Source organism: Siniperca chuatsi, linkage group LG15 (genome assembly GCF_020085105.1).
Source record: "Siniperca chuatsi isolate FFG_IHB_CAS linkage group LG15, ASM2008510v1, whole genome shotgun sequence".
NCBI lineage: Eukaryota > Metazoa > Chordata > Actinopteri > Centrarchiformes > Sinipercidae > Siniperca > Siniperca chuatsi.
This window is the reverse complement of record NC_058056.1, coordinates 1,127,299-1,148,731: the sequence shown is the minus strand read 5'-3', so window position 1 is coordinate 1,148,731 and position 21,433 is coordinate 1,127,299. Positions and strand designations below refer to the sequence as shown.

The window sequence follows — 21,433 nt, the reverse complement described above, 5'->3', positions numbered from 1 at the left end:
AGCTATATTCCTCTACTTTTCTCCTTTTTTATCCGCTGTTGACATGCCAAAGAAAATAACCTGAGGCTACAATCACATCAATCAAAAACTCTGGAAGCATGAAGGACAAGTCAGCAGCAAAAGAAGTAAGCAATCCAAAATCTACACAAAGTGGACTGTCCAAGAGCATTCTGAACAGGGAGCCAGATGTTTGAGGCATTAACAAATTCCAAATGTAGTCACATAACTTGCAGTGCGGTGTTATCTTGTACTGATCAACAATTTTGGACATGAAGGAATGAGAATGATAGTCAACACTTCTGTAATCTGTGAAAGTGTTCTGAACTTTTTCTTTCATGGCAGTAATGATGTCATACTCTGTGCCACATCGGGGGCTTTCCTCAGCGGTCCAGCTGGCCTGACTCACGTGACAGTGTGATGCCCAGCTGGTCCTTGCTGAACTTCCTGCAGCTGCACTTGTGTCTGCTCAGTATCTGACTAAAGCAAGCGTCTCAGACACAGCAGCGCTTTCAGCTAAAGGCCAGTCAACGGCAGCGTGAGCGTGCTGACGTTTACCTCTGCTGGGTAAACCGGCTCAGTGTTCGCATGCCATAAACCAAGTACTGGACAAAAGTTAAGCTTGGACCTGACGATAGAGAGAGATCACCAAAGTGATTACAATTCACCCTGAGGGGAACATGAATGTCCTAGCAATCCATCCGACAGCTGTAGAGCTGGTCCGACCCGGCCGGACCCACAGCGGCGGACCGGGACGGCCACCGCGTCCCACTGCGACTTTTCAGCACACACGTTTGGCAAAACCTCTGTCGTAATATACGCAGCGTAACCGACCAATAGAATAGCAAAGTGCCGTGACGCCACTTCCTGACCGGTAGTTTTGCGGGAAGTTTGGTCCTCACACATCTGAACGTGCAGTCAACACCAAACAACAAAGTCAAGGTGTGTATTCATCTCATAATTTAACGAAACGTGTAAGACGTGTTTACTGACAACGTCGCAGATATCCACGAGCTTCTGTGCTAAACGTCGCCATGTAACCTAGCAGCTAACGAGACAGCGCGGTTAGCATGACAACCAGTTAGCTCATCAACATTTAGAAAAACGGAGCGTTAATTTACCCGGTTCACCACGTAGCGTGGCGTTTCTCGACCCACTCTGCCCGTAACCGCTGTTTTGTTTTAAGGCAGGGGCTGTTACCTTTGCACTAACGTTACACCCACTGGTAACTCCTGGTAACTAACGTTAAAGCGATGTTGAACTCGGGGTGTGGTTAACGTTAGCTAACTTCACTGGTAAACACAAGAACATGATATCCATGTAGCATCGCAACATCATATGAGACCTCGTTGGTATGCTCACAGAGTACAGTTTAGCTCTATGCAACGTTAACTAACGCTACACTTTAAAAACCATACATCTACGATGCACTCGCCTACAAAGCGCAGAATAGCACTAAAGCTACAGATGACTGTGCGCCGCAGATGCCTCCTAAAGCCAAGGCGGCGGGGAAAGGCAGAGCTCCAGCTAAGAGGCAGCTGGCAGAGGAGTTCCCACCCGGAGAGGTCCTGACAGACACTGGGAAGAAGGCCTGGAAGCTGGGGGCTCCAGTCGGCCAAGGGGGCTTCGGTCTCATATATTTGGGTAAGACTAGATGGAAGGCTGATGACGCAGTTCAAAGGTCAGACTATAAATGGTTTGACTGCATTTGTATCACTCATCAGACTTCGGTTTTCTTAGGCAAAACTCAAGACACCAACATTTGTAATGCTTAGCTATTTCATGTATTTAAATGCAACGTTGTACAGTGCAAGATAAAACCTGCAAAGTCTGACATTTCAGCATTTTTTTGAGTGCTACTACATCTTGAAATGATTCCTTTTCTTGATCCCCAGCTGATGAGAATTCTGCAAAAGCCGTGGGTGCGGATGCTCGCTATGTCATCAAAGTGGTAAGACTCTGAGCAACCTCAAAAACATGAACTGAAAAGGTTTTGTTTAAAATGTTTTTTTCTTTCATATACTAGACATCACATGTGCACTTCCGTAAAACGGCAAATACTGCCTCCTAGATATGAGCACAGCCCACTTAGTTTCAGTTACATGCTGTTCACAGTTTCTGCTTTGCTTTACGAAGTTGCCAAATCAGTTTTGCTCTTTGCAGTATGATAATACTGCAACAATTACCCAGTTCACGTACATTTTTCTCTAGTCACAGTGTGAGTGGACCATAGATACCGTGGGATAGCACAAGCAAGTGGTCAGATTGTGCTTTGGCAAGATCAAGTACATCATTTGACTGGAAAGAGTTAAGACCAGTCAGACCCTGACGGGATTTCTTCAGAAGTGTTACTTAGTTAAACCAGTCTGGCTGGCTCATCTACTGTAAAGATCAACACTCAGAGTGAAAGGTGCCAGTGAATTCAGCACAGTGCCACTGAGTCAGAAGATAAATCACATTTAATAATGGCGATCTCCTAGTTTATTGATATTTAAGGCAGTGGACTTATAATATCCTTAGATTCTCAACTTTACAAAAATGGCCAAATCAAGTGAAAGAAGAAAGAAGTTTTATACAGAAATATTCCTCAATGTTAGTATCATCAGTATCAGGGCCAATCGAGGCATATTTTCATGGATCGATATTAGCTAAGATATAGCTCAGAAAATCGGATCCTTTCTTTAATGTACTCTACTGTGTTTTGTCCACCTCAGCCTGCTCTCCGTAATGACAGCCGGGCTCTACAGTGCAGTGTTTCACTGCATATGTGAGTGAAACTTGTTTGGTTGCACCGTTGGTTGACTCTGTGTTGGCAAAATACACAGATTCTCTCAACTCTGACGGTAGCAAATCTGCATCGCTCCTCTCTTATTAGCAAAGCTTAGAGTACAAAACATTCAGGTAGCTGCTTCTCAGTTTTAAATTAAAATGACAAACGTCTCCGGCGGCAGGTCCCATCAGTTGTCACTAATTAACGTTGATTCAGTGGATAACTCGAGGACAGAACAAAATGAAACGTAGCTGGTGTCGGGTTTGCGTGCTCTCTGCAGCCGGTGTCTGTCCTCCTGTCCTCCTAAAGAATCCCTCTGTAGCACCACTGTGCAATCGTGTTTCTGTAGTTCCAACAAAGTCACACGTCTTCTCTCAAGCTGATCGCTTCACGTCAATTTCAGGAGCCGCGCCCTCCCAATGAACCTTTCCTCAATATCACATCAGTAATTTAAGCCTAAGCCTTCGATACTCGGATCAGGATCAAGGCCACAAAACTGGATTCGGAGATGACAGTGTCACCTGGCTGATCAGTGTAGTGAATCAGTGATTTCACTCATTTAGTGCACTTTCTCCTTCATTTTTGCCTGTGCCTTTTCTGTTGTCATTTTCACCGAGCAAAGACCGTGGCGTGCATAACCAGCCTGTTCAGTCAGGTGGCTTTACGGCCTGTACAGCGTAGGGTTGGCCAGTGTGGCGAATCAATTTGTCAGCCGGCAGAGATTTTGCCTCATTGTTTATGTCGTCGCAGTACATCCGAACTGCTTCATCTTTATAACTTGAATAGGGCTATAACTATTATTGTCATTATTGATTAATCTGCCGATTATTGTCCCAATTAATCATTTGATCTATAAAATAGTGAAAAATGTCCATCACAAGTCCCAGGTGTCCAGGATTCTGATGTCGATTCACTAATTAATTGACGAATTGTTTGTTTGGATTACCTTTTACATGAATGCTGTAGTTCTACTGTTTACTTCCCAGTTGTTGAGCCAGTGATACGTTTCCAGAGTTGTCAAAACACGTCTCGTGCTATCAGAAACCGCTGTGTCTGATAAACCTTCAAACTCATGAATGTGTCAGTCACACTGGACTTTCTGACTTGTTTCATCTGTATACCTGCGCCTTGTTTCTGCAGTGCTATTTCTGATCTAAACACCTGGACATAAACGTACCTGTTCTTTTGTCCACAGGAGCCCAGTGATAATGGACCACTGTTCTCTGAGCTCAAGTTTTACATGAGAGCTGCTAAGCCTGATCTGAGTAAGCCACCTCATCATTCCTAATAAACACACACACACAAACACCTAGAAGTATGTCACTAAGCCAGAGTTAGCCTTGTGATCATAACACAACATAGTCTCTCACCACCAGGGCAAACAAATAAAAGAAAGCCAACTTTCTTAATTAAAAAAGACAATCTTGTAGCTGAGGCACGGAGGGGCTCTGCAGAGGAAGGGAAGCTTTTGGTGGCAGCGCCGCTGGCCCCCGGGCCACAGCTTTGCATTTTATATAATAACAATTCAAATGTCAGTCTCCCCTGACAATTAACTGTTATATTACTAAGGAACCAAAGGCTCATATTTTATTCATGCTGGAATCTCACGTTGTTGGTAAATATTTGTCCCAGCAGCAGATTAGCTTGCGGCTGTGCCCCCCACCACCACACACACAGACACACTGAATTATACTCGTATTACTTTGAGCATCACAGCCATCACCTACTTACACCAGCACCAGTTAGCATTGTGTTCACAGGAAGTTGTAGTAACCAAACTGCCTGGGATTTACATGGTGTGCAGTTCATTGATTTATACACATAGTTTTAGGACATTGTGGCCAGAGAAAGGACTTAACACTGATAAGTTTCCTCTTCTCCTGCAGTTCAGAGCTGGATGAAGTCTCACAAGTTGAAAAATCTGGGAGTTCCCAGGTACTGGGGCTCAGGTCTGCATGAGAGAGGGGGGGGAAGGTAAGACTTTGAGCAGGGGTGCCACACTCAATACCCATTCCCATTCACTCTTTTTGCTTTTTAGTTTTAGTTTCATGAAGTTTTTCCCGGTATAAATGCGCCTTGTATTGTGCTACTGATTTAATACCAGCTTTTATTTAAATAACCAAACAAGTGCAAAATTCCTGCAACATTCAAAACACATAGAAAAGTTCCATGTTCTTAAGTGTACAGAAAAAGAGTTAACAGTTTTAGGCTTAGGGGCAGTTACATTTCACAAAGCTGTGCCAGTAGGATTGACTGATTGTTATTACGGGAATGCAAAGACAAGCAAATGTTTCCTGCAGGAGTATGCACTTGAATAAGAAAGGGAACAAATGCTGATTAACCTCTTGGTTGCTGCCTGAGTAGGGACACACATACCAGAGACAATTATGTCCGAAATGTTTGCGTAGTCCCCAGATGTTAAACACCAGCTGATGGCGTGCATTTGCATTTTAGTGGCATCACTCTGTCAAGTGGCAGTGACAGGGTGTCTTCAGGTTTCATCAAGGTAGTTCTCTGATTTTCTTGTACGCATATGAAGGCCAGCTACATCAATGTAAAAGTACTAAAACGAGAGGTAAGTCACACTGTACTGGCTTTCTCTCCACAATAACAAGTGATCATTCAAATATTTGTAAGAACTATAAAACTGATCATGAAGACTCAAAGGTTCTCGTTAACATTTCATTAGGTGTTTAAGATCTTTATATAGGTAATAATATTTACTGTATATTTTTTGCAAGGCCTGCACACATTGCCAGATGTTTTGGGAATTGGATTAACATTTTTGTCTCTGGCCCAAAAAAGGCCTACCTTTTGAGAAACCTGAAATCGTATAGCCTGATCAGTGTGCTGTTCTGCAGTGCCATATGTCTGCTGCTTTTACTGTAGATGATAACAGTTACACCAACAGTTTAGTAATAGACTTGTCTGACACCTCAGAGGTACTAAAGAAGCATTCTTTGTTCCTGCCAGGTATAGGTTCATGGTTGTTGACAGGCTTGGCACAGACCTGCAGAAGAAGTTTGAAGAATGTGGAAGGAGGTTCCCCAGAAAACTGGTCCTGCAGCTCGGCCTTCGACTGGTTGGTTATTTCATGATCACATGGTTTCATTTCACTTGCATGTTTTCCACTGAATTGCAATGAAGTGGCAAACACCCGGTTAATGGCACGGTAGGAATGTCGCGTCATTTTGAGGGAATGTGTTGCAGACAGAGAACTACCAATGTCCTGTTTAGTAATAATAATTTTATAATGACTGTGAGGACATCATATGAAACGGAATGCGGTGGTAAAACCTCTTCTAGCTCTAAAATCTTCCCCTCACACGGAAAACCCAAAAGCTGGTTATGTTACTACAGTTTTTGACATTTACACATCCCCCACAGTGTCCAGTACTAACTGTGGATTTGAAGTAATGCTCTATGGCAGTCTCATATTATCCCTGTAGTCTTTACTGGCTTGTGATCTGACTGCAGGAGGATAGGGGTGTTCCTGGTCCTGCTACAGTCAGATTGTATCTGGATAATGACATCTGATCATTGGGCCATTGCGTTTGCACCTCATATTAATACACGTTTTCGTTGGCTCTATTATGACACACATGACAGACGAAGACAGATGGGGGTATCCTTAAAGGCTGTGTTTCGGTAACCTTGCTAACCAGGCTAACTAGAGCCAGTGGAGAAGCATGCTAGCATTAGCACTAGAGCCTGACAGATAAATCGACTGGGCCGATATTTGCTGAGTAACAGGAAATCGGAGTAATAAATACTACTATAAAACTTTATTTATAGAGCACTTATCAAAACAAAGTGCTTCACAGAGAGAGAAATAAAAAAACCACAGTGAAAGATAAAACACGTAAAAACAATAAAATAAACAGTTCAGGTAAAATCAGGATCTGCTTTCAGATAAAAATGTGTTTTGAGACGAGACTTAAATGAAGACTCTGACTCAGACAGCCTGATGTCTTCGGGCAGGTTGTTCCAGAGCCTCGGGGCCCTGATGGCCAAAGCTCTGTCCCCCTTAGTTTCCATCCTGGACTCAGGAACAGACAGGAGACCCCTGCCCGAAGATCTCAGACTACGTGAAGGTTCATAAGGGATTACAAGGTCTAAAATACAGTCTGGAGCCATGAAGAGCCTTAAAAGTAATCAGTAAGATCTTAAAATCAGTCCTGAAACCAACAGGGAGCCGATGTAAAGAGGCTGAACCAGGTGTGATGTGGTCGCACCTGGTGAACATGTAAAGAAACAGAACTGACACTTCTACTCTTCTCTACAAAGAAGAATGGTAACACTTTTTACAACACATTTTAAGAGACCCTTTTCAAAAATGTTTGTTTAAAAAATTAATATTGGTTGGTATGTTATCGGACTTTGAAAGCTCAAATAAAAATGTGAAAATACTGTTATCTGCCAAAAATAATAATTAGTGCTAGTTCAGCAACCCCCATTTGTCACGTGTCTCCTGAAGTGATGCTGATGTACGGGTGCAGGAAGAGGCGGAGTGAGGCGGTGACCTTTCAACATGTTGGTGTTCAAACTGAACACGTCATTCACTCTGGGCTGAGATCGGATCACAATGCAAGCCAGCTCCAGACGTGGTCTGGCAAATGCATTCTGATTACAATGTACGTTCTGCATTAACATGTGTTTTTCTTCTTTTTCAATACTAATATTAAGGCATATCACTGTTTTCTCCTGGTTTAGCTGGATATTCTGGAGTACATCCATGATCATGAGTATGTGCATGCTGACATTAAGGCATCCAACCTTGTACTGAGCCACAGCGATCCCAACCAGGTCAGTAGAAGATCAAGCATCATATGTCTAAAATCATAATGTTCTATTAGGGAAATGAAAAGGAAATGTGCTTCCACAACCTTAACATTTTCAGCACTTTTTCCATTTTTTAATGTTGGGAAACTAAAGTGCTGGTCTGACCCCAGCACTGCTCCCTGAAAACAGGGAGATGATTGTGTTTATGATCATAACACACTTGTGCTGCTTCATTAGATTCAATTAAGGCCAGGAGTGTGTGTGTGTGTGTGTGTGTGTGTGTGTGTGTGTGTGTGTGTGTGGCATATTAGATAGCAGCAGCTAAGAGCTTTTTCCAGCAAACAAGGCAGGGGCAAATATTTAATTTGAAGATTAATAATGTATCATTGGTGGTGTTATTAAAGTGCTATTTATAAATGACAATTTAAAAATTGGCCCCTCAGGATTTAATATTAGGTAGGGTTGTTTTTATTTTTTGTAGCTGTGCTTTGTTGATGTTTTCTCCTGGAGTTAGTGGGATGGAGGTTTTTGTTGGTTTTATTACTGTGTGTTTCTTTATTAAAGGGACAGTTCACCCCTACATCAAAAACCCATATTCCTCCTCTCACCTGTAGAGCTGTTGATCCATCTGGATAGTTTTGGTGTGAGCTGCTGAGTTTTGGAGATATCGGCCGTAGACATGTCTGCATGTTTGGAATATAATGGGACTAGATGGCTGTCGGCTTGTGGAGCTCAAAGCAGCAAAAAAACCAAAAACCTTGTGAGCAGTTTCATGTAGGAACTATTTTCTTTCTACTGATAGTTCTTCCATGAAACAGCAAGGTCTGTGGATTACCCTGAGAAACCAAACCAGTAACCAAAACTCGGCAACAATCTAGATGGATAAATAGCACCACAGGTAACTTTGGGGTGAACTGTCCCTTTAAGGCCAATAACCAACCGTAGTATATGAGCACAACGCAGACTAAACAGTAATCATGAAGCTTATGTAGGTGTAATTACAATTTAAATTCCAAAAGGGTGGAATCATCTGCCTCCCATGCTTTCAGTCTTGGTGCTAAGCTAGACTTAGCATGTCCCAGACCTCCCTGTCTATATTGCATGAACACAGAAGAAATTTGTATTTTCAATTATAAAGTTTTATTCCTGCAAACATTACAAATGTATTTGTATACAAGTGTTAAATGTGACCTTGTTCTTGGTCTGTGCGTGTCTGAATTGGTGTGTTTGTGAATTGCAGGTTTACTTAGTAGATTATGGCCTGGCATATAGGTACGCACCCGACAGCGTCCTAAAAGAGTACAAGGAAGACCCCAAGAGATGTCACGACGGTACCATCGAGTTCACAAGCATTGATGCCCACAAAGGAGCATGTAGGTACAAACACACTGCTAGTAGTTTTACGACCCCAGATACACCTGTTTTTAACCAGGCTGCGGGGCTTTAATTCTGTGATGTAGTGAACATTTAGTCAAAAAAAGAAGAAAGCTTTTACTGTTCTGCCACTAGATACTGAGGCAAACAGGGAAGGCCACACTGGATCAACAGTATTGGCTACTACATTGAAACAGATTCGTGTAGCACATAGCAGGTGTGTCTCCTCACATTTAGATAATCTCCCGAGTACTTGAAACTGGCTTCCAACTACTTAGCCTTTAAATGTTATTTTAAAAGTTATTTATTGCCTTCTTTGCTCGTAGTGTGTTTTCATTATTTATTATCTATGGTTATGTTGAAAAACACTCTATAAATAAGATGTCATTTTGTTGTTATTATCATTATTATTATTATTGAACATTTTGGTAAATGCACTTATTCACTGAGTGAGGTGAGCAGATCAATGTCATTGTCATCTGTCTGTGTGTTAAGTACAGAGTTGGAGTCGGGTGGTAAAAGGTTGTTTATGCATGGATCACACAACGTGTTGGAAGGTGTATTTTTTCCCCTGCTTCCACTCTTTATGCTAAGCTAGGCTAACCATGTCCTGGCTCCAGCTTCATACTTAACACACAGACAGGAGATTGATGTTACTCTTTTCATCTCACTCTCGGAAAGAAAGCAAATAAGTGTATTTTCCAAAATGTGGAACTAGTCCATTAATGAATGTGTTCTAAGCTAGAATGGTATTATATTAGGTACATTGTGTTCACAACTGGAAAACAGTACATTTCCACAGTACCTAAAAGAAGCTGCTGCCAGTGTTTGCTGCTGCTGATGTGGTTGTTGGGCTCCAGATGCGTGTAGGCGGAGCGACCTGGAGATCCTGTGCTACTGCATGGTTCAGTGGCTGTGTGGACGCCTGCCCTGGGAGGACAAGCTGCAGGACCCCCTCTACGTCAGAGACTCTAAAATCAGGTGGGAGACTGCACACATCATCTCTGACAGAGTTCTTTCAGTCAATGCATGAATCCAGGCAGGAACACGTTTGGAATTTGGAAAATTCATTATTATTCAAGACAGTTGTGCAGTTTTACCTTTCAAGTAGAGTGAGCTGTGTTAAACTGAGAATCTTTTTTCTCCCTTACAGGTGTCAAGAAAACATCTCTGAATTTCTGACCAAGTGTTTCTCCCCTCAAGACAAGCCAGGTAAGAAAGACACACACACACACACACACACACACACACACACACAAACACACGGCACTACACTCACCCGGCAAACACACGGGTGAGTGTAGACTCGGCCTATTCATTTGGCGGCCAAAATAAAATAATTATGTGCATGCAAAAATAAAAAATGATGTGCATGCACTGTGTTCTGTGAATCCCCTGTGTGTTGCTGCGCAATGTGAATCTCGTGGGAATGGTGGACTCTAGCACTAACAATAAAAACTACTATATAGGGAGGTAATTACAGAATGTAAATACATTTAACAGTTATTGATAAAAACATTTTGACTATTAATAGTAGTGTAAATGGGGTTTGATGTAATAGAAATCTTCAGGCTTATAACTTCAAAGTGAAAGATACCTTGAACAGTATCCTACGGGTGTTTATCATGTGTGTGACTTCAGTGACAGCTGCTTCAACATGGAAAGCCATTCTCCAGCAGTACAAAGCTTCGCACGGCGCACTGTTGATAATGCCCCTCGTGTGGAAGGGCGGGATTGGTTAAAACTTTGTGATTTGTCTGTGTGTCTGCATACACCATGAAGCAATTATTAAAGTTGGACTAGTTTCCAAGAAATAATAATGGGATTCTGATATAAACATACAAAGAAACACAATAATGTTTAAATATTTAGGCATTTATTAAAGAGGTGCATACGATGATTTTGAAAATTAGCCACCAATGGTGTTGGGGTATGATAGCATCTCTGGTTGTTATAGGCCATTGTTAGCAATGTTGCAAATCAATGAGCAGAACCGCTTTCTGCTGCTTTAAACTGACACTCCTGGCTGGTTATTTCATCTATTTATTGTTTCTCTGTTGAATTTCCAGAATGTTTACTGTATCACTTTTCTTAATCAAAAAACTGCGACAGACTGCAGACTGTACAGAACTCAGCTGCTCGGCTGTAAACCAGGACCGAGAGCTGCGACCACATCACACCTGTTTCAGCCTCTTTACATCAGCTCCCTGTTGGTTTCAGGAGTGATTTGAAGATCTTGTTGATTACTTTTAAGGCTCTTCATGTCTCCAGACTATATTTTAGACCTTGTGATCCCTTATGAACCTTCACGTAGTCTGAGATCTTGGGGCAGGGGTCTCCTGTCTGTCCCTGAGTCCAGGATGGAAACTAAGGGGGACAGAGCTTTGGCCATCAGGGCTGCTGCTGCTGTTCAGGAATTATCAGCAGGTCAGAGTCTTACGTGGAGCATTGCTGACATTTGTGGTGTTTATTTTTTCTTATTGACAGTATGACAGTATCTGAGTGCATTAACTGTTACAGTAAGGATTATGGCTAATGAGCCACTGTTTAATGTTTCATAACATTTAATAACATTTTTCAAAATAAATTGCAAAAAAAATGTTTTCTTTTCCCCGCTGCACCAAAAACGTACCGAACTGTGACCCTAAAACCGAGGCACATCCCGAACCGTGAAGCTTGTGTACCGTTACACCCCTATATTTTAATCATAGCGCATATCCCATTCCTAGCTATGAAAGCGAATGACATCTTTCATTTATATTCATTCACGTCTAATTTCTAATCCTTTAAACCGAGACCTACTTGGTTCCCATTAGGACAGAAGTCCAATAATACACACCGCAGCAAACATTTATAGTGCAGACTGTAAATGGCAACTCTAACATTTGTTGTCTCACTGTGGTGAGAGTTGCCATTTTAATGTTGGCACTTTGACCCGAAGGCAGTGTGTCGGTTCAGGCAGAGGAGACAAACACGAAACGTCACACCTTCTTCCTTCTGCTCTGCTGAGCACAACCAAACTGTTGTTTACAACTCCATCTGTGTGTGCGTTTGTGGCCATGTGTCAAGTCTGAGGAAAGTCACACCAAACAGAATTAGGCGGGACGCTGTGACCGGAGTATAACATCATGGTGACGACAGTGTGTTGGAACAAAGATAAGAGTAATCGTTTAATGTAAACATTCGGAGGGAACATTTATGATTGTGACCATACAGTGTGTTTTACTTTTTTTTTTTTTGCAACTATGGAACAAATATAGTCAAAATAAAGGCAAGGGGAAAATACAGAACAACATTTGACATACTGTAGCATGTAAGAAGATATAACGGACATACCTCACCTGCCGCTCTGTTGCGTTGCAGATGAGATCCAGAGGTTCATGGAGGAGGTTAAATCTCTGGGATACCAAGACAAACCGCCATATGAGAAGTTACGCTCCATCCTGCAGGCTGGACTGAAGGCTATCCAGGCTAAAGATGACGGCAAACTGGAGTTCACGCCTGTCAGTGGGGCCGTATCATCTCCTGCCAAGGTCAGCACACACACACACACACACACTGAAAAAACAACTTGAGTAATAGGAATGCTCTGCTTCTTTCCAGCTTAATTTTGTTGTAGAACTATTATATAGCTGATGAGTGTGCGGACCATGTAGGACCACGTAGCCATGAAAGTCTCGTATTTAGCTGTGGCTGGCCCTGTAGCTAGGCTACCGCAAATGTGTCTGTTGTATTAGTTACTGCATGTAGGGATCAGTATCAGTGCCTTACTAGTTCTAAAGTACACCTGCCAATGGGAAGTGGTAGAAAATGGGCAGTTGTGGAAGAAGTACTCAAATCTTTTATTTATGTAAAAGTAGCAATATCACATTTACAATGTTACTTAAGTAAAAGTACATTACAAAGTATTATCAGCAAAATGTACTTAAATCAATAATTTCATTAATATTTTTACTATAACAACGTATCAAGTCACAAATTGAAAACACGGACAATGTCAAACGGGTTGCTTGTAGTGATGAACCTACAGGGAATTATCAGCTCAGCTGAAATCCAATTGTTAGAGGTTTTTATTTTGGTATTCAGGGACATGTTGCTTTGGCTCTGAATGTCAGTAAAATGTACATCTTGTCTGTTGGATCCCTGGAGTCGTAGGTGCCACTCTTAAGTCAGTTACTGCTTAGCTAGCTATCAAGTTTTTCATCAGCTTCCGAACAGAACCGAAACTCACCGAAGCTAACCGAAGCCCACTGATTTTTTAACTTTGATTGTTAATTACAGTGCAAATCCTTAAAGCTTCACAAATCAATATTTTTATCTGAACAATGACTTTGTGTAAAAGTAAAGGTGTCACTAAAAGTGATGAATCCACAGAGAATTATTGCACATCTACTGAGAATTGTAGTGTTTTTCAGCTAATTGTTTTGGCTGTTTTCAGTGAAAAGGCTCTGATTAAGCCACTGTACTCTAGGGCTGGACCCAAATATTCGACTATTCGGATATTCACTCGTTGGGTAGGTATTCGATTTTTCAATTTGGGATTCAGATATTCGCGCACACACCTACACCTCTGTCTCTTAATGCACACTGGTGCGCACACACACCGGCTTGACCCGCCTCTTTCTGTTTCTCCGTCGCTGTGTCATACAGGGACAGACACCTTCTTCGTCAGCAGTGTTTTAAAACTTGACTGACTGACTGACTGACTGTGCTGCCTTGTCGAAAAATGCTACCTGTTTCCATTTCAAGTGTATATCCCATAAAGGTATAACTCTGACAGTATTATGACATCTTTATGTTTTTTGATTACAGTTTTCAGTATTACTGTAAGAATACGGGAGCATATTTTCATACTCTATTATAATATCTTTTGTTAAGATTTCAGGGGTAGCGTATTTCGATAACCCCTATCAAATAATGCTCCCACTACAGAATCATTTTATATTACACCACTACTCACCACTACTCACTCCATGTATACTGTAAGAATATGTGGAGCATGTTGAAATACTCCATTATAATATCTCTATTTAAGATTTCAGGGTGTGAGTCATGCACATGCGCAGAACCGCTAAGCAGCACATCTCGATAGGGAGCACATATCGACAGAACGCCGCTTAATAAAATGGCTGGTAAAAAAATTGAGTGGCTGGTAGATTTTGGAATCCACCTGCCACTGTGGTGGGGGTTTCCAACACTGGTGATAACTGAAAACAACTATTTGGCATCTGACATTCATTCAAAGAGACTAGAAGGTTTGAGAGTATGAACACACACACTCGCTTCAGTTCTGGGCGACAGAGATGACTTCACTCACAGCTGCTTTCGACATATGAGTGGCTGAAAAAGGCGATAAATCCGCAGCTCGTGCAAAACCAAGGTGGTATTAGAAGCTCATCAATAATAATAATAATAATAATAATAATAATTTATTTGATCGCGTGCTAGCCTACATCACAGTAGATTGTATGTCTATACAAATCAGCTACCTGTCACCTGTACGTTCCTAAGTCCTGTACGTTTTTTCCCTTCGAATCTACACTCATACATGTCCTCTCTGGAATCCGATTGATCGGCCTGTAGCGATAATTACGTTATCGCCTTATTGTACGATATAGACGTGACCTCGATCATTTTTGCTGACCTCGATATTGCGCGTTGTGTTTACATGCGTGTTTGTTTACATAAGAATGTTGCTAACATGATGCCAGAATAAACAGCAGGGTTTTCCCTACCAATATCAGACTTGAGGCGCAGTGCTTAAGCGTGTTTTCGCGGAGGCTAAGCTGAATGAACAGGAAAAACTCTGCTGAGACACATTTTGCTGTCATTTCTGGTCGCGCTGCTTCTGTGAGGAGTTTCACCGTGGGCGGGGCTCAGGCAGCTCCTAGTGTTACAAACTTGGCGACTTTCTCGCTAGATTTAGTGACTTTTCAGACCCTTTTAGTGACTTGATTTCTAAAAAGTGACAAATTTAGCAGTTTATTCAGGCCATCGGGGAAAAGGCGAGAAATATATTCATATATTATCTTGTAATTGATTTCCATGCATGCTGCTCAGAATAATCGCAGTCCTCGGCTCTCGTCTCTCCTCTTGCGCCGTGTGCAGACAGTCTGTCCGGTCCGTCTCTCCGGATCTCTGGATTACAGTGGTCCTAAAGCTTGTAAATATTTAAATAGTTCGTGGGCCCTTCTCCCTCCATTTTGTAGATTTAAAAAAAAAAAAAACTTTTTCACTTCAAATATGCAATGTTATACAGAGTTTGTGATTATTTGGCTAAAGATTTCTCTATCTCTCCCTTGCTGCAACTGACACAACCCCGATGCTTTATGCAAATGAATGTGGCAGAATGAGACTAGATGCCCTGATCGTGACAGGCCTAGCGACTGAACTTGAATCCCATAAAGCTCAAATGTAGCTGCTGTCATCTTGTGGCACTTATTATTATTATTATTATTATTATTATTATTATTATTATGTTTTATATAGTTTTATACATTCTTCATTCTACACTGTGGGCTGTTTTAGGTGAATGAATAGATTTGTGGTACTGCTGGCTTCAGTGGCAATCGTTTTGTGGTACATTTTGCAGAGGATAGTAGTTCACATCTGCCCTCCAGATCTCCATATGATCGACCCGCTGTTATCTTTGTTTGGAACTGAAGTTAACTCAATCAGGAGGCCAGCGATGGTTAATTAGTTTGGGCAGTCTGTGACTGTGTGGGAGTGGGAGAGTAAGTCTCCTGCATGTAAATGCTGCCTGCTTTTCATGCAGAAATAAATGACTAAAATGTGCAACGAATAGCTCGAATATGATGATATGGTCATCTGCCATATCGCTAATTGATATTCGATATATTGCCAAGCCCTAGTCTGAGGGGTAGCATGTAAAGGATAAACAAAAGGAGGCCTAGACTTGATCCCTGTGGCACTCTCCTATCGTAGCTCCTATCATGCAAATATGACTTAAACCAATGTAGCTCTGCCAGACAGTCCCACCCATGTCCCAGGCTTTCTAAAAGGATTGTGTGATCTACAGTGTCGAATGCAGCACTGAGATCTAGAAACACAAGAATGGACACATTCTTTGAGTCTGTACCTAGACAGAGATCATTAACAACTCTGTTGAGAGCTGTTTCGGTACTGTGAAGAGGTCTGAACCCAGATTGAAAATTATAAAAAGGCCGTAAGCAGTAAGATAAAGATTGTAGAGTTAATCATAAACAACTTAGCAACCCCAAGTCCACACAAGTCAGCTCCCAAAGTATCCTAGATAAAACAGGTGGAGCAAGAACACTTCAGGTCATCTGGACTGTACTGGGCTGGATGTGGACTTTGAATTGGAACAGTACTTGGGCTGTGACAGATCATGTTTCATAAGAACACAAGTACAGACAAGAATGCAGATTGAGAAAGACCGTCTGTCTCCTTCTGACTAGTTCTAAAATGAGGACCATGTAAAAGGGCTTAAATATGCATTGATGCCTACATATACACTACCGCTCAAAAGTTTGGAGTCACCTGTTGTGTTGATGTGTTTCATTTTTCCTTCAGTAGTGGCTATTTTAACACAGATAAAAACAGTATAATTATTCATCAAATGTATTATTTACATTTGAAAGAGTTGTAGAATAATTAAACGATAAAAACGGTTTAGTCGATGTCCCCACAGCGTTGCATGACAGGGAAGAATACTGTTGTAACAATTTCCCCCCAAATACTTGAGTCCAGAAAAGTGAACGTGACCCTGGACCACTTTTGAACCACAACTGTGCAGCTGGGCTGTAAATATTTTGGGAAGCCGTTTGTCTCTGGGCCCTCTGCAGTCTCCTCAGTGGTCAGACTGAACAGGTTTAAAGTGTGACTGTCTGTCCTCAGTATGTTCGGCTGCTGTTCCGTGACCCTGGACTCACCTGCTGTTTCTACTGTGAAGTTTAAGAATAGCTTTGCTAAAGCAGCACCCTGTTAATTGAGCTTGTTAGAGGCATTATTGTGCTTTGCCATTGAAACAGGAAGCTGTTCCTGTTTAAATGTGCACAGATTTGAATGCTCAGCTTCCAGTTTCTTTCACCAGTGACTGCTGATTTCTTATATTCGTATTTAACTGTTGCTCATAGCATCTGTGTCTCTTTCTGCCCTTTCAGTCCTCAGTCTGGTTGAACCATTGTACAGCGTTTTGGTCTCCACGTGCAAAAAATAACTTTTTTTGCAAACCCGTCATACAAACTAACATCTATGTGTAAAGAGGACTTTCTTCTACCTAAAAGCATGAAGGACCGTTCAGACATACAGAGCATTCCTCTGAGCAGGCTGACTGCACCGAATCAAGCTTTTGTGGCAGACTCCACACTTGTGAGCGGTAGTGTAAATGATATAATGGTAAAAGACTGAGGCTGTCCCTGAAATCTGTTGGATTATAATTTAACAACAGTCAATTAACAGTGCTGCAAATTTTACTGCTTCCAGTGAGAAATAATGTTAGTTTCAGTTATTTACAGCCCAGACTTATATTTGTCTCCTGCTTTCCATCTTCCTATTTGTCTCTTCATCTCTTCTTCTCCAGTCTCTCTCTCTCTCTGTCTCTGTCTCTCTTGCTCTCTCGCTCTTTGTGCATATGGAAGATGCCACTGGGGACGTGGCGCAGCCAGCCGAAGGGTTAGCGGACCCCGCCGCTGGTTATTGTATGTAATTATCCCGCCAATCTGTTCACCTCAGCAGGCGCCGCATGGTGATCATGAGGTAGCAATTGTCAAAATGGAGGCAAAAATGGCAAGGAGGGCAGGGGTGTGAGTGATAGTTCAGGCTCAGAGTGGAGCTTCATTATAGAGGCCCGGGAAGGAGGAGGACGGACGGAGGAGTTGATTGCCTACATTAAGTGCATGACTCTCTCAGAGGCCACTATTTCTTTCTCTTTCCTCAGCAGACCCCATAGTGGCTTTGGTTTCTGTAGAGAGGACAGAGATTATAGTCATAATTTATGGAAAACTCTGATTCTGAGAAACCTTCATCTTTGTTGACCCCACTGTTTAAATGCACTTCACGAGCAGAAGAAAGGAAAGCCAGAGTGTTTGTTTGGCGCTCTGTGGTCGAAACGGCGGAGCGCATAATCGAACGTTTGAATGGATTCGTGTCTGGGAGGTCTTGGTGGCTGGTGAGATGGCAGAGCGATAATTGCATTTGCTCACACTTCACACACAGAAGGCTGGAAGCTCAGAAATGTTGGGTCGCCTCATCTCCAAGTCAAGGCCTCGCCTCAGTGTTTGTCTCTTCATGCCTCTCTCCATCAGACCACGCTGCAGGCCTTGACAGCTTCGACAAACTCTGCTTCTTGATTTTAGTTCAAAACAAAAATGTCTTCATTTAAAGACATTTAAACAAAGCTGTGTTGTACTTTGCATTTGGGTCCCTTTTTGAAAGTTTAGTCTTATTTCGATGGATAACTTTCAGACTGTGTAATGTCCTTCAAGACATTTCCTGCTCAGCTACAGTAATAGAAATTGAAAACAAAATGTCAGGTTGTTGTGTCACTCTCTTAGAAGTTAGAGAAGGCCTCTATGTATTCTGAACAACAGGTGCAGCAACAAACATGACTCTCAGCTGGGTAACACATTTAAAGTAACTTCTGCATACAGTATGTCCACCTTCACCCACCTTCCAGCTGTCATCAACAAGTTGATGTCCCTTCTCTCCATTTCCTCCAGAAGACCACCAAGAGAAAGAAAGCGGCAGACGAAGCAGGAGAGAGTGAGACTGATGGAAGTGTCATCAAGAAAAAGAGAGCCACAAAGAAGAGAGGTATGTATTTTTCTGTTCTCTGCCCACTTTGTTGCTGACTTAGTGATACTAAAGTTCTAGGTACTTTCAGGGGTTGCCAGCAGTGCTGTAGCCATTGTATGTCTGCATCTGCATTGACTGGGACTACCTTACAAGGTTCAAAAAAGAAGAACAATGGGGCACCACGGTGGCCTAGGGGTTCAGACGTATCCCATGTAAACTCTGCCCAGGAACCTTTGTTCCGTTTCATCCCTCTGTCTCTCCCCACGTTTCACGCCTGCCTCCCGACTGTACACTGTCAACAGAAATGCCCACAAATAAAGGATTGTTGGCCACATGATGTCCAGACCCACATTAGTATCTGGGGAGAGGTGGCAGTGCTGTCCGGCAGAAATGGGGACACAGCACACGGCCGAACAGTCCAGGGAAAGAAATGAAAGAATGAAACAAGTTTATAGAAAAAATAAGGTTTGCAGTGCAGCAGACAAAAACTACAGTGGCTCTGCCCGCTGAAGGACGCTTGTGAACAGGAGTACATACATACTGTATACACATATTGTACTGTAGTGGTTGCATGCAGTGCATGCCCAGTTGCATAAAATATGTTTAAACTGACAGAAGTTAAAGACATGAATAATAGCAAGTGGTGTCAAATAATTGTATATTAAGAAGGTAGTGTCTTTTAGGGGCGAAAGCTTTACTGCCCTCTTAAACATAATGAATTTTCCTCTGCAGAAGTGAACGGAGTGAAGAAAAGTTCCCAAAAGACTCCTAGACCAAGGAAAGTACCCAGCACTGGAAAACAGGGTGAACCCAAATCCAGACTGGTGGAGATGGGCACCCAGACCTCACCTGGACTTGCCCTGAAATCCAGAGGCAGGACCAAGAAAACCAGCTCCTAAGCACCCTCCGGTGTCTACACTCCCCCTCCCTCCTTGTGTCTCCTCCGCTTCTTAAAAAGATCACTTTTTGAAGTTTTGTATAGGTTTTTCTATCTGTTACGCACTGATAGATGTTAACGTTTGACTGTATTTGGTGTGGTTGAAGCCAGATCCATTGTAATAAAGAGGAAATGAAATTGTCCATCTTTTGTTTGTAATTAAAGGTTTCAGGGTAGAAAACGAACCAATCACTCCCTTTTATTCCCAGTGTTACTCTCAGGAGTGACTATAGCCATTATAACAGCGTCTTCAGAAGCGTGGGAGGAAGCCCTACCGGCTGCTGGATTAAGAACTAAAGACACCTTGACAGAATAAGGGGCGGACCCACTCCTTGCTAGGATTGGGGGGTGTCAGGGGAGTGCGACTGACTGCCCTTTTGGAGTTTATCTCGATGAGGCCACTCCGAGTAAACCTGTGTGTGTGTGTGTGTGTGTGTGTGTGTGTGTGTACAGAATAACTCAGCCTCCTTGAAAATGTTCTACTGAAGGCTCTATGAAGTGACTCCATGGGTTAGGGTTGGGGACAAACTCTCACACTGGCAACAGCTGCAGAGAGTGGAGGGGCGGGAATAGGAAATGATTAGCTGTAGTTTTATGGAGTGCCCATCCACAAATTAGGCTTAAGTGTGATTTGGAGTAGTAGTTTGACCAGAGCTGTAGCCACCTGAAGTCAGCTGTCCACCTTCTGCTAATGGTATAATTAGATGTTTGGGAATGTTACCAGACGTGTCCAATCAACATACAGTAAATTACGCTTTGCTTTCTACGTTGAAGCGAAACACAAGAATGAGTAAAAATGGTCTGTTTCTTTCCATTCCCGGGAAGAAATCCTTCAACAAAGTTCACTCCCATTACCTCTGATCAGTTTACAGTGTGTTACGTACACCTAGCTAACACTAATGCAGTCTAAAACAACAGCTCTGCAAACCTTCATCAATGTTGTAACGAGTTTTTGTTGAAACCGTTTTAGAGAGGTGTTGATTCAACTTTCTGATCGTTTTGGAGCATGTTATGTTTGTGGTGCTGTTGACATACTGCGACAGATATTTTTCAAGTAGTTGTGAAACGTGTCAAATCATCAGTTATACTTCTATCACAAAGAGTGGACAGGAGAACATTTCACACATGAGAAGCTGCTGACAAGCTGTCCATTTCCCCTCCATCCACTGTTGTCCTCAAGCTTCTGGGCCGTCCCCGATGGGACCCCCCACCTCTCTCATTAACTCCCAACAGGCTCCCCTCCCCTCTCTCCCCCTGGAGGAAAACATCTCCACTAATATCAGTGTTGAGAGGGCCTCCGGGGGCCCCTGTGGCGGGTGGTGGCTTGCCATCGATTGTTCCAGCCTCTTCAGGAGTAAAGAGCCCCCCCTGCCAGGCTTTCTTCCCTACCTCCCAGACACTGACCTTGGGGGCGCCACAGCCACGGTCCCGCAGTAGGGGGCAGTAGTACATAATGATAGCAAATGGATGTAGGTCGGGGGCAGGTTGTAGAGATGGAGGGTGAAAAGGGACAGCACTTAAACACAACACAACCATCGTTTCTGCTTGCAGAGAGAGGTGCACAATTTCACCCAGCCGGCCTTTTTCATTTAGCATGGATGTGTTATCCACTGGCCGGCCTGGCAGGCAGTTGTTGCCCGTGTGTTTGCTCTGGGCGGCCTCCGATCGGCGAGCCGGCGGAGCGTGAAATTCTCGCAGCAGTGGCCTAACAACCACTCTCACGATACAGATGCCAGCCCTCCCCGGGCCCACGCGCCAATAACTCGATAACAGTTTCCCCGGCCGGTGGGTTTCCT

General features: G+C 42.7%; 1 protein-coding gene across 2 annotated transcripts; it reads left to right on the top strand.

Moving 5' to 3' along the window:
- The first annotated feature begins 786 nt into the window (after positions 1-786).
- vrk1 (VRK serine/threonine kinase 1) lies at positions 787-19,780 on the top strand. Of its 2 annotated transcripts, none has more exons than XM_044167821.1 (13): positions 787-939; positions 1,482-1,641; positions 1,893-1,948; positions 3,963-4,032; positions 4,654-4,741; positions 5,741-5,849; positions 7,481-7,573; positions 8,790-8,922; positions 9,784-9,904; positions 10,077-10,135; positions 12,287-12,456; positions 18,628-18,718; positions 19,433-19,780. In XM_044167821.1, exons 2-13 carry the CDS (start codon positions 1,482-1,484, stop codon positions 19,597-19,599), a joined length of 1,317 nt encoding a protein of 438 aa, XP_044023756.1. In that variant the 5' UTR covers positions 787-939; the 3' UTR covers positions 19,600-19,780. The 2 variants fall into 2 exon arrangements, with proteins under 2 accessions (XP_044023756.1, XP_044023755.1); XM_044167820.1 differs by having other exon boundaries at positions 18,625-18,718.
- The last annotated feature ends 1,653 nt before the right edge of the window (positions 19,781-21,433 follow it).